The sequence below is a fragment of the Mytilus galloprovincialis genome, chromosome 4, assembly GCF_965363235.1.
Source record: "Mytilus galloprovincialis chromosome 4, xbMytGall1.hap1.1, whole genome shotgun sequence".
NCBI classification, from domain to species: Eukaryota; Metazoa; Mollusca; class Bivalvia; order Mytilida; family Mytilidae; genus Mytilus; species Mytilus galloprovincialis.
Genome location: NC_134841.1, coordinates 33,145,387 through 33,159,145, shown reverse-complemented (window position 1 = coordinate 33,159,145; position 13,759 = coordinate 33,145,387). Strand labels below are relative to the sequence as shown.

At 33.1% G+C, this 13,759-nt stretch overlaps 1 protein-coding gene across 1 annotated transcript; it reads left to right on the top strand.

Annotated features, from left to right (window-relative positions):
* The first annotated feature begins 7,077 nt into the window (after positions 1 to 7,077).
* On the top strand, positions 7,078 to 11,879 carry LOC143070565 (uncharacterized). Its single transcript, XM_076244809.1, has 4 exons — positions 7,078 to 7,215; positions 7,423 to 7,693; positions 10,525 to 10,591; positions 10,939 to 11,879. Exons 2-4 carry the CDS (start codon positions 7,676 to 7,678, stop codon positions 11,742 to 11,744), a joined length of 891 nt encoding a protein of 296 aa, XP_076100924.1. The 5' UTR covers positions 7,078 to 7,215; positions 7,423 to 7,675; the 3' UTR covers positions 11,745 to 11,879.
* The last annotated feature ends 1,880 nt before the right edge of the window (positions 11,880 to 13,759 follow it).

Sequence of the window (13,759 nt, the reverse complement as noted above, 5' to 3'; positions counted from 1 at the left end):
GAAGCATCTATATACAAAGTATGAAGCATCCAGGTCTTCCACCTTCTAAAATATAAAGCTTTTAAGAAGTGAGCTAACGCCGCCGCCGTAGCCGCCGCCGCCGCCGTAGCCGCCGCCGGATCACTATCCCTATGTCGAGCTTTCTGCAACAAAAGTTGCAGGCTCGACAAAAAACTACCTTGACCAAAATCTATAACCTGAAACTCCCACTTTCATTTTCTATGTTCAGTGGACCGTGAAATTGGGGCCAAAAGTGTAATTTGGCTTTAAAATTAGAAAGATCATATCATAAGCAACAAGTGTACTAAGTTTCAAGTTGATTGGACTTCAGCTTCATCAAAAACTACCTTGACCAAAATCTATAACCTGAAGTGGGGTGAACGTTCGTCCGGACGAACGAACGGAAGCACAGAACAGAAAACATAATGCCCCTCTACTATCGTAGGTGGGGTATAAAAAAAACAAATTTATCTGTGGAAAAAGTGTGTAATATTCTAGGTTTTCTAATCTTTTAAATGCCATTACCATGAATCAACAGTTCTGCTTAAATCTATCGACGATTTCTTAATTTCTTAACAGAAAATTGGTTAAACACTATACATAACTTTCAATATAACATGCACTGTGTCCTTTAAAATCCTTTAAACAAGTTTAGTTCATCTTATCTTCCCAAACTATCCCATATTTCTATCGTTCACAAATTTAAGAGATGTGCCAATTGCAATTATATTTTCTTGAATATTTCAAACAATTCATTTTGATTTTCCCGAGAAAGTAGAAGTATAGGTAATGAGATCAATATATATAAATAAACGAGACATCAGTCAAAACCTAGAAGTCATCATTTCAACTAACATTTTTTGTCTTAAAAGAAAAATTCATTTAAAATCATGATTAATAGTATGTGATGTAAGATATTATAATGATATCTGAGGTAATAAAAAAAAATGCAAAATTTTCATAAAATTACAAATTCTGGAGCAGCAACCCAACTAAAGAATGTCGGATTCGTCTAAAATTTTAAAGGTGGGTAGATCTTAACCTTTTTACCCCCTACCATATTTACTCTAAATGCTTTAGTTTCAGAAATATAAGCCAAAAACTGCATTTTATCCCTATGTTCTAATTTAGCCATGTCAGACATGTTGGTTGACATGGTTAATCAGACACATTTTTTTAAACTACACACCCTAGTGATGATAGTGGCCAAGTTTAGTTTCAGATAAGAAGATTTTTGTAAAAGTTAACAGTCGACGACGACAAGTGATGAAACCTGTCAGGTCAGGTGAGCTAAAATACTGTTAAATTAGGAAATGAAATACTCGTACAATTTCTTCTGCTGACTTCTAGAAAAAAGTTTCATACAGGGCATCTTTAATCAAGGTATAGCAAACAATTGGAACTATATAATTATATTAACCTCCTTGGTATAACCCTGTGGTTTCAAGGGATGGGATATATAGTGTACACAAAGAATATCTTTCACACATTTTGTGTAAGCTATAAAAATGCTGGACAGCTTCCAGCACACAATAGACAAACTTCAGTTACATAAACAAGATGATTGTATTTTCCTTTGATAAATTAATATATACTGTACTGTTATGCAGTGTTCTATAAATAGACATAACTCTTTATTAAGACTTCTTTTCTGCCTTTATCAACATGTTGTTTTCTTAAATCTTCTCTCAATTCTGTCAATCTGTAGAAATGTACAAAGGAGTAGGGGCGATAAGGCCCTTATTTAGCCCAAAAATGACTGCAAATTTAAAAGTTATCATACATATTCTTAAATTGCTGAAAACTTCACTAAGGTATAAGGTACTAATAAAAACAAAACAAATTTGACATCAAACAAGTTTCCATGGCAACAAATCATGACCTAATTTGCATATTTTGTTAAATTTCGTGATTTTCCTTGTTTTTTCGTCAAATTTTAAGCATATTTTAGATTGAAAAAGTATGTGCGCACCCAAGAAACAACTTTATATTTTGGTGAGAGTATGCCAATAGTTATAATAAAGCTTCTATTAAATTATTTTGTGTTTCCCAGCTGCGCAGGATGTTTCCACAAGGGAAATAAAGATAGAAAACTTCATAATAGTGACGTCATCAGATGAAAATCATTATGTTTTTCAAATATATTTCTTGACCCTATGCATTTCTAAGAATAATGTGTATCTGTAATCAAATGTAATATTATGTATAAAACATTATTATTATATTTCGATGACAAAAACATACCTTTTCTCTATCATTGCATGAAAATTCCCAGAACAACCTCAGATGCTAAAATAAGAAACAATGCAATACCTAGCTTGTTTGATCTATTCTATTGTCCAAAGTCTTACTTGTTGTGCATGAAAGCTAAAAATATAAGTTTAATTCGAATGATTTGATTTTTATTTCTTAGGTAGTAGTGGGAAATAAGATGACTTTTCACAAAGTTTATGTCTATGAATTGCTGGAAATAGGAGATCTTGCACATTTTGTATTCAAAACACATTTATGTGCATCAGCCATATTAAAGATAAGAAGTTAAGCAATTATGCTATGTATTCTAAATGGGAAGAGTAGATTTATAGCCGTCCATTTTTAGAAATAACTTAATTTTTGTTACCTAGTATTAGATACATTTTGTATCTTAATCTCTAATTACAAATATAGGGTCAATAGTTATCTATTTAGTCATATTATGTATATGATATTTCCATCACTTTAAAAACAAACATTGCTTTAAATAGATTCATAAACTAGAGGCTCTAAAGAGCCTGTGTCGCTCACCTTGGTCTATGTGAATATTAAACAATGGACACAGATGGATTCATGACAAAATTGTGTTTAGGTGATGTGTTTGTAGATCTTACTTTACTAAACATTCTTGCTGCTTACAATTATCTCTATCTATAACAGTACTTTCTGTGGAAAATGTTATTGAAAATCTTCAAATTTTAAGAAAATTGTTAAAAATTGACTATAAAGGGCAATAACTCCTAAAGTGGTCAACTGACCAGTTTGGTCATGTTGACCTATTTGTAGATCTTACTTTACTGAACATTATTGCTGTTTACAGTTTATCTCTATCTATAATAATATTCAAGATAATAACCAAAAACAGCAAAATTTCCTCAAAATTACCATTTCAGGGGCAGCAACCCAACAACAGAATGTCCGATTCATCTGAAAATTTCAGGGCAGATAGATCTTGACCTGATGAACAATAATACCCATGTCAGATTTGCTCTAAATGCTTTGGTTTTTGAGTTATAAGCCAAAAACTGCATTTTTCCCCTATGTTCTATTTTTAGCCATGGCGGCCATCTTTGGTTAAATTTGTAGAAAACTAGATATTTACTCTTATGAAACTGAATTGTTTGCCGCAAACTTGCAGCAGACTTGCTGCAAGCTTGCGGCACACAAAAAGTTTGCAGGAACACAGAAAATAGTGTTTGCAGATGTTTGCCGCTAGCTGCAAACTTCCGGCAAACATTGCTGCAAGCTTGCGGCAAGTTTGCCGTAAGATTGCCAGAAAGTTTGAAATAATATAACACGTTTTGATCTTTTACTAATTGTTACCATGGTTACAGTCAAGTTGAGGAGTACACAGAGGTGGATTTAGATGGGCCAAGGGATCTTCTACTCGTACTGTCATAGCAAAAGGTATACCAGATTCTACTAAGTTGCAGGAAGCCCTGATAGAAAGTTACACGAAAAATCCTTTTAAAATCTCATACATGGTAACAATGTAAAAGAATACATAAGTATTTGGTAAACAGAAAGTTGAAAAGCAATATGAAATCTAAATGCATTAAATGGTATATATAGAACGGTGTCGCAGTGGCGGATCCAGAACTTTTTGTAAGGGGGCGGGGGTGCCTCTCCAGTCATGCTTAAGTGATTCCCTATATAATTAACCAAATTTTTCCCACGAAAGGGGGGCGGCCCCCAAGCCACCCCCTGGATCCGCCTTTTGAAATTTTACATGTTCATGAGGCTTTATAGCAAAAAAAAAAACCGTACTTGGAGATTCTTCAGCAAAATGCTACGAAATTAGTATGAATAAAGGCAACAGTAGTATACCGCTGTTCGAAATTCATAATTCGTTTGAGAAAATACAAATCCGGATTACAAACTAAAACTGATGGAAACGCCACAAATATAAAAGAGAACTACGACACAACAGAAACACAACATTAAAATGTAAATAGTCAAAGGTACCAGGATTATAATTAAATACGCCAGACGCGCGTTTCTTCTACAAAAGACTCATCAGTGACCATGGTGACAATTAGATCAAAATAGCTATAAAGCCACACAAGTACACAGTTGAAGTGCATTGAGGACCCAAACACAGAAACGAACTATATTATAACAATGACCATTTTCCTGACTTGGTATAGACATTTCAAGAAAAAAATGAGACAGACAGACGGGCAAAAGGACAGACAGATATAAACCAATATAACCCCCACTTTTGAAAAGAGAATTGATAAAAAAAAAAATTAAAAATCGACAATAACATTTCTGTGTTGACTCATCAAGATTAAATAAATATAGGAAGATGTTGTATGAGTGTCAATGAGACAGACATCTCTACATCCAAGTAACAATTTATAAAAGTAAACCATAATAGGTACAGCCTTAAACACGGAACTTTGACAAACACCGAACAGCAAGCCTTAATAGTGTAAAACTACTGAAACGGGAAAGCCATTGGTATAATCTGTATAATAAATGAGCGCATGATACGTCTGGTGTGAAAGTTTAATGCAATAGTCATATAAAGTTTCTGAGAAAGTTTTAAGCAATAACCATATATTGTATATATTGTTTTTGAGATACGTCGGGACATGTGAGCCCCCCCCCCCCTTCTTTTTTTTTTACAAAAAACTAAATATCACTAAAATAAAATTTTGAATCAAAACCAAAAAGTATACAGATCTTTAGATTAATATAACAAAGAAGTGTGTAAAGTTTTAACAATTATCATAATTTGTATTTGAGACACAGCGCGACATGTTAAAAAAAACCTCCTCCTTTTTTACAAAATACTCAATAACTCAAAAATAAAATTTTGAATCATCACCAAAAAGTATACAGATCTTTAAAAGATTGATATAACAAAGAAGTGTGTAAAGTTTTAAGCAATAACCATAAATCATTTTTGAGATACGGCGCGACATGTAAAAAAAACCTCCCCCTTTTTTACAAAATACTCAATAACTGAAAAATGAAATTTTGAATCATCACCAAAAAGTATACAGATCTTAAGATTAATATAACTAAAAAGGTGTAAAGCTTTAAGCAATAATCAAAAATCGTTTTTGAGATACAGTGCGACATGTGAAAAAAACACACCCCTGTTTTAGTTACAAAGTGCCGTTACTCAAAAAGTTTTTATTTTATTTTCACCAAAAAGTATACAGATCATTTGACCATCATAAGAAACAACTATATAAAGTTTCATGAAATTTGAATAAGTCGTTCTCAAGTTACGTTGCGACATGTTTACGCCGGACAGACGGACGGACACCGGACATTTGTATACCGTAATACGTCCCGTCAAAGTTTTGACGGTCGTATAAAAACGAGAAACGATAAACACTTATGAACCACATTAACAGGCGACAACCACTGAAATCAGAAAGCCAACGCCTATACTTTTGACTCTATATGGGTATTAAATCAAAGTACTGAAGTACTGAACATCGGATGACCGTAAGTTCTTGTGGATGGTCACAAGTGAGGTTTATGTACAGAGATATACTTTTTTCTGAGAAAAGTGTGTGCGTTGATGTTCAATGAATGACAGGGAGTTGAACCTCACCATAATAACATAATATTCATTGTAATAATATCATATTCATATTTGTATATAACAGTAATATGTTTATACAAATTTCATCCATTTCTATATCATTCTAGTTTACTATTCTATTAATAGTGCAGTGCAGGTGCATGAATGGTGGACGATCTTTCGTAATAATTTGATTTTTCTAACAGATCGGATTTAAACAGACATTCATAATTTCCGGCAAACTGTTATTGAGATAATTGTCCGCATGCATTAGCACATTTTTTTCTGTACGGGTGCATTGATATTAATGATTTCCTATTTATATTTATATTTCTAACGACAAAACATTTTCGTGCTTTTAATTTATGTTCTAAAATCAATATTTTTTTGAGTATTTATTGAAGAGATGAATTCATAACAAGCGATGATGAAAGTTATGTTGCACTCGATATTAGCATAGATTACCTTAGCTGTATTTGGCAAAACTTTTAGGAATTTTGGTCCTCAATACTCTTCAACTTCGTATTTTCTTTGGCTTTTTAACTTTTTTGGATTCGAACGTCACTGATGAGTCTTTTGTAGACGAAACGTGCGTCTGGCGTATATACTAAATTTAGTCCTGGTATCTATGATGAGTTTATTTACAACCACTGGGTCGATGCCACTGCTGGTGGAGATTTGTTTCCCCGAGGGTATCACAAGCCCAGTAGTCAGCACTTTTTGTGCTGACATGAATTGACATTGATATGGTTATATTTTAAATTTACTGTTTACAAATTTTTGAATTTTTTGAAAAACTAAGGCTTTTCTCTCTCAGGCATAGATTACCTTAGCTGTATTTAGCAAAACTTTTAGGAATTTTGGTCCTCAATGCTCTTCAACTTCGTACTTTATTTGGCCTTTTTAACTTTTTTGGATTCGAGCGTCACTGATGAGTCTTTTGTAGACGAAACGCACGTCTGGCGTATATACTAAATTTAGTCCTGGTATCTATGATGAGTTTATTTATGTCCGCGTATTTATTGATTGGTTACCAGTAAAAAAACGAAAGTTACGTAAGTAGAAATCTTCTTGCAACAATACATCGAAATGCCCTCACGGTCATAATGATGTTATAATGAAATATAAATCAAAAATCGTTTTTCATCCTCGTTAACTGCTTCAATCTAGGACCAGCCGAAGCACAGGCAGTCCGGTATCTCAGGCAATTCAAGAATGATTACCTTAGTCATAACACAAATTGTGGTATAACGGAGCCAAAGTACAATTCACTGTGGCCTGATCTTACATATCATGTCACTCAACTTGACCAAACCAGACAGAGTGACCTTAAAGATATGAAGAACAGACCACTTGATGAACAACTTTGTAAACAATACTACATACACCTTGTAGATGTCAACAAGAGATTTAAAGAGGTAGTTTAAATTATGCATTAGTTTAATTTCAATAAAATGTTAATAATAAAAACTGACACTGCTTCTGATACTCCAGTAAGTGGATATTTGGTCCTTTTATTAGCATTTATCTACAACTTCACTTATTTTGATATTAGAAGCTCAAGATAATTACCGGGACTGTTTTCAGTAGCTTTACATTGTCAATATATCCTTTAAAACTTTCAGATTGATAATTCCATTCAAGAGATGGATACTTCTATACAAGGAATAAGCACAAGTGTAAATGGGATAAATACATCTTTACAAGGAATAGGTACAAAGGGTAATCAAAACACTACAAGGACTAGAAAGATCAGTACAAGAAGGAAACGCTACCCTACAAGGCCTAGATAGATCAGTACAAGGAGGGAACACTGCCCTACAGGAAATAAACTCATCTATCCAGACAATAAATACAGCTGTACGGGGAATACCTGTTATGAATGATGCAATACAGGTAAGAATAATATATGTAAAGTTTAACAATAATAACAAGAATGGACATGCTGAGGTGTATGGCCTGATTAACAAACTATAATCAAATAACAAAAAAAACTCAACTTCGAAAACAATTCAAAACAGAGATATTTATCAAATGGTAAAATCAAAAGCTCAAATACACCAGAAGTATGGAAAATAACTGTCATATGCCACTGATGTGGAGTTTTAATTCACCGAGGGTATCACCAGCCCAGTAGTCAGCACTGCAGTGCTGACACGAATTATCATTGATATGGTCATATTTATAAAATAAGTTTCCAAACTTTTAAATTTTTGAAAAACTAAGGTTTATCTACTTCAGGAAAAGATTACCTTAGCTGTAAACTTTTAGGAAGTTTGGTCCTCAATGCTCTTCAACTGTATTTGGCCTTTATAACTTTTTTTCTGGATTCGAGCGTGACTGGTGAGTCTTATGTAGACGAAGCGCACGTCTAACGTAAATACAAAATAAATGTAATCCTGGTATCTATATATTGAGTTTATTTACAGCCACTGGGTCGATGCCACTGCTGGTCGAGTTTAAATTCCCCGAGGGTATCACAGGCACAGTAGTTAGCATTTCAGTGCTGACGTGAATTATCATTGCTATGGTCATATCTTTATCCTGCAATTGGGTATCCTACTATACAGACACAGCCCTACGGATATCGCTATGCTGTATCTGTATACTATACAGATATCGCTTTAAAGCTCCGCCCACTGCCGGACTGAGTATTGTTTGAACCTGTGTGACCTCTGAATGTGTATTCCAGTTGCATTCCAATGACGATGACAATTGTCGATTTCAAAACTTGAACGTGTATGATTGTGTTACAATATCAACCATGTCAATTTCAGCATGCACGTTAAGTGAATGTCAAGTATGAAGCGTAGGACAACTCGTACACGTCTGTTTCAAATTTGACAATGTTTTGTTATTTGTTTTTATTGTTGAAATTAGTTGTTATGTTAAAATAGATAATTATTCACCTTGAGTGATGTATTATTGTGGACCATTCGAGATTCTTTTTTGCGAACCCGTCTTCAGCGTAATGTGTGATTTTGATATTACTACGCGGGCCTCAAGGGATTACAAATCGAAAATAAATGCTAAATATGTTAGTTTTTGTGTCTTTCAAAACACAAACAATATACAGAATTAATTGCAGGATAAAGACAATAACTGTTTAGTGTCTTTAAATATCAGCTGTATTTGTACTCGGCTCGAAACAGGTGTAGTAGCTCGCTAAAAGCTCGCATACACCTTGTTTCCTAGCCTCGTACAAATACAGCTGATATTTAAAGACACTAAACAGTTATTGTCTATATAAATTAATTGTTTACCAAACTTTTGAATTTTTGAAATAGATTACCTTAGCTGTATTTGGCAAAACTTTTAGGAATTTTGGACCTCAATGCTCTTCAACTTCGTACTGTTTTTGGCCTTTACAACTTTTTTTTGGACTCGAGCGTCACTGATGAGTCTTATGTAACGAAACGCGCGTCTGACGTAAATACAAAATTTAATCATGGTATCTATGATGAGTTTATTCCTGACTTGGTACATTCATGTTTGATGTTTAAGATGAAGTATCACATAAACTTAACATTATCAATGTTCAATGAAAATTTGGTTAAAATTGGTAAATCTGAACAAGACAAGCACCATACAATCATGCAATGCACCAAATATAGTTGACAAATTGAATATATATAAGTAAAAGACCAAACCATCAAAACTAAACATTGATAAATGAACCGTAACACATTAGGTCAAGGTCAAATGCAAACTGTCAGACAGACATTTACACCTTACAAGCATTTGATCTACTAAAATAGCTGATCTTAGAACCCGCTGCAAATGTTTACACCTTCCTAAGTCAGGGATCTGATGTACAGTAGTTGTCGTCTGTTTATGTAGTTCATACATGTTTCTCGCTTCTTGTTTTTATATAGATTAGACCGTTGGTTTTCCTGTTTGAATGGTTTACACTAGTATTTTGGGGGTCCTTTATAACTTGCTGTTCGATGTGAGCCAAGGCTCCGTGTTGAAGGCCGTACCTTGACCTATAATGGTCTACTTTTCTAAATTGTTACTTAGATGGAGAGTTGTCTCATTGGCACTCATATCATATCTTCCTATATTTATAAATACTAAAATTTACATTGACCAATAAACCATGAAAATACTGCCCAAACAGACATACACTTATACCACATCTTCTTATATATATATGTACCCTTACAATCTTTCAATATACCAACTGTATTTGATCAAATGCTTATAGTTATAGAATAATAAAAAAAACTTGATATGGTCCAATGAACCATGACAATGAGGTCAAGGTAAAAAGAAACCTGTCTTCATTGACGCAGGTAAAAATACAGGTTCAAAGACATCGAAATTGCACTCTGACTAATTTTAAGAACACATTTTTAAAATGTAATATTTTATTCCGCTGAGGTAAGAGCCATTTCCTGGGGTAAACTTATAAAAGAAGTTTTTAAAATACAAAAATGTTTTTTGCCAAAAAATATTAAAGAACACAAAATTGTTTAAAGTCGCATTAAAATGACATTTATACACAACAGTTCAGGACAAAATGAAGAAATTTTCAGCAAAGCTTCACATTTCCCCTTAGTATGTCAAGCAAGAACTTGTATAGTAAGACTATATCAACCCTTGTGTCAAATCAATTCACTATGATTTTCTACATGTATATTGATGGTGCTTAAAAGACAGACAACTTTTTTTTTATTAATAGTAAAAAGCAGCTGTTCAACCAAATTGGTTTCCTTTTATTTCAGAAATTTGTGTTCTATGCTGAAAAAGTACTTACTTGTCGGAGACAAAATCCTGATAAGCAAAGTAACGGTAAGTGTTGTCACACATATCGTTCTCAAGGTTAATAATGATTATCAAATACCAATATATGTTTAATAGAAAAACAATGTAACATATCTCCTTTTTTTAAAGAGTTATTATTTGATCGCATATAACCTACTTGGATTAGAAATTTTGTGATTGAAATATCACTACTAAGTCATTTTATTTTTTCATTTTCAAAAGTACATTTACCTTTTGTCTTGAGTACTGGTATTACATGTTTAATCAATTACCAGTTTTATTTTATTTTCTTAAAATGCAGTAGTACCTGATTTACTGTATGATTTAGGTTTCCAATTGCACAATAACACATTGTTATTTATTTCATTACATAGGGCAAGAAAGAAAACCATACAAACTAGGACAGGACATCTTCTATTACAATCATCAGTTTACTACAAATGGTACAGGATCTCAAAGTAAAAACTCACCTTTATTCCCAGGTTTAATCATTAGTAACAAAGCTGTGGTAACAGATGATGGACATGTTGCATGTATTAATTATGATTATTCTTCAATGGAGATTTATAATACAGATGGTTCACATGTTGGTACAATACAACTACAGGAACCATATGATATAACTGTATTCAACAACTTTACAGTCGCTGTTATAATACATCGCTGTCAAAGTATAGACATATTGGACATTCACAATACACAGGATGTGAAATCGATACAATTATCTACAGCATGTCTTGGCATCACAACTATAAACAACAAGTTAGTAGTAGGCTGTAGCGAAGGATTGTTGATCATAGATCCTCAAACAGAGGAGGTAGAGAAGACCATTGAAACTGGTGATTGTATTCCTCACAGACTTTGTGGTTCATGTGATGGTTTATTTTACACAGATGGTTGTAGTTATTACCTGTACCATTACAACATCCCGTATAACAAGTTTTCCAAAGTAAAATTACCATCAGGGGTCAGTGATGTGACCGCACTACAAGACGGCAGTGTGTATGTTACATGTTATGAAAAATTAGTACTACATGTGTCCTCTGATGGACAGAAGTATAAAAAAGTTACTACAAAGGGACTAGCATCACTGGGGTTTATTTCTAAAATAAGTGTCAATCCAATACAAAAGAAACTGGTCATGAGAACAAGAGATTTAGTTACAGATTTCATGTGTTGATTTTTGACAGAATAAATCTTAGTAATAAAGTTTCATTCTTACAAAACTAATACAGAAGATCGTATACATTTTGCTAAACTATATGTATGTGGAATTTATAAACTTTTATGATTTTTTAAAGTATATTATTAGACATGTTTACCAGAAGCCGATATTGAAACTGAAACCAAATCCTATACCAAAACCAAAAATAGCAGTGAGGTAAAAGATGAATGTTTAATATATGTTTAGTTAATGCAACTCTGCCACTCTATTATATTGTGTGACATTTGAATACACTAGATGAGGGATTACTGCGAATCAACAATTTAAATGAATCTATCTAAAAGGCAAAGTTAAATTTAACGAGTATTGATTATCAAATATAATAACGCAAGTTAAATACAATTAAGAATAAAAATACACAAATGAGTATAAGAGCGGTACGTATCAGGTAGCAAAATAAACTTTAAATGGATTTGATTTTGGTGAAGATTTTACCCTACATTTGAAAAAATGGCATTGTTGTTTGATGTTAGCAAAACTTTGATTCATTAAGCTTTCCACGAAAATATTCATAAGCTATCCATGAAATTATTCATCAAACATTCAGATTAATGATAGCATGGCCTTCAGCTGAAGAATGGGAATTTATGAAGGATGATTGACCAGAATGGGAAGAGATATTTGGATCTTGACCAGAATGGGAAGAGGTATATGGATCTATTAATTATACCTTCCAAAGAAAAAATCGCCTAACCGAAAAAACACAGTTGTTTTATAGTTGGCATTGTCATATACACTATAAAATTGAGAATGGAAATGGGGAATGTGTCAAAGAGACAACAACCCGACCTTACAGCAGACATTCGCAAGTCATAATAGACATAGAAAACAAAACAAAATACATGAAACCTTGTTTCCTAGGTCATAACAACGACGCAATGACTAACACATTGATGGATGCGACTTGTCCACACGATATTTTTCTGTTACTTTGTGATTGTTACTTACTTGGAGATACCATATACCCATCTGAACATCATATTGCAACAACATATACTGACATGCAGCTACCCATTCAAAATGCAAAAATCCGATCAACGCAAATGGTTCAATGAAAAGATTCTTCCAAGAGGAGTTTATGTAGAACAAGAACATTCCATAAGACGAATGAAAATTTATAGAATAATAAGTTCTCTTTATAATGGACAAAAGGCGGAATGATATTGCGCCTATTGTAAAAATATGTGCAGCATTTTCAAAACAACGATACCTGCTTCATGAATAATTATGTAAATCATAAATGAATTGCATCAATAGCTTAAATTGTACATTACTGTATACAATAATGGTTGAATTTATGTTTGCTTTTTGATAGATTCATGTGAATTGATGAATTGAAGTACATAGTTATGGTAGTCCAGCCGTTTGGTGCAGATATAGAGCAGAATTGCTCACTTGATGAGGAAAGCATGAAACTTTGCATAGTAGTTCTTGGTTATATACCCTTTGATTTCAGCTATGGACCAACTCTGAAAAATCCAATATGGCTGCCATTTTTAAGATGGCGGTAAAACGGTGTAAATATCAAGATTGTCCGAAAGGTATTCTATATAATTTCGGAAATTAAAGTAATGATTCTTTAAAATTGGACTTCATGTTCTTGAATTTGTTATCAATTAATTTTAAAATTTAAAAAAAAAAATAATTTGGTTCTTTCTATAACACTTACATTTGCAACTATTGCTGCATATACAACAACAAATAGTGAAATTCAAATTTTTAATCAATATGTTACATGTTCTTATAATTGTTTTTTAAACGCTTTCACTTTTAGTGGTTGGAATGAAATATTTTGAAACGAGTCGATTGAACGTTGATATAGGTCGGTTTATTGTGATGGAATAGTAGGTAACTCATCTGAACTTTGAGGCAGTTCCGAGGGCACCTTGTCTCGTGTCTCTTCAATGCCACGTCTTACGTCACTTATCGCGTTTTCATCTGCCGTACCCACTACATCGTCAAATTATTCT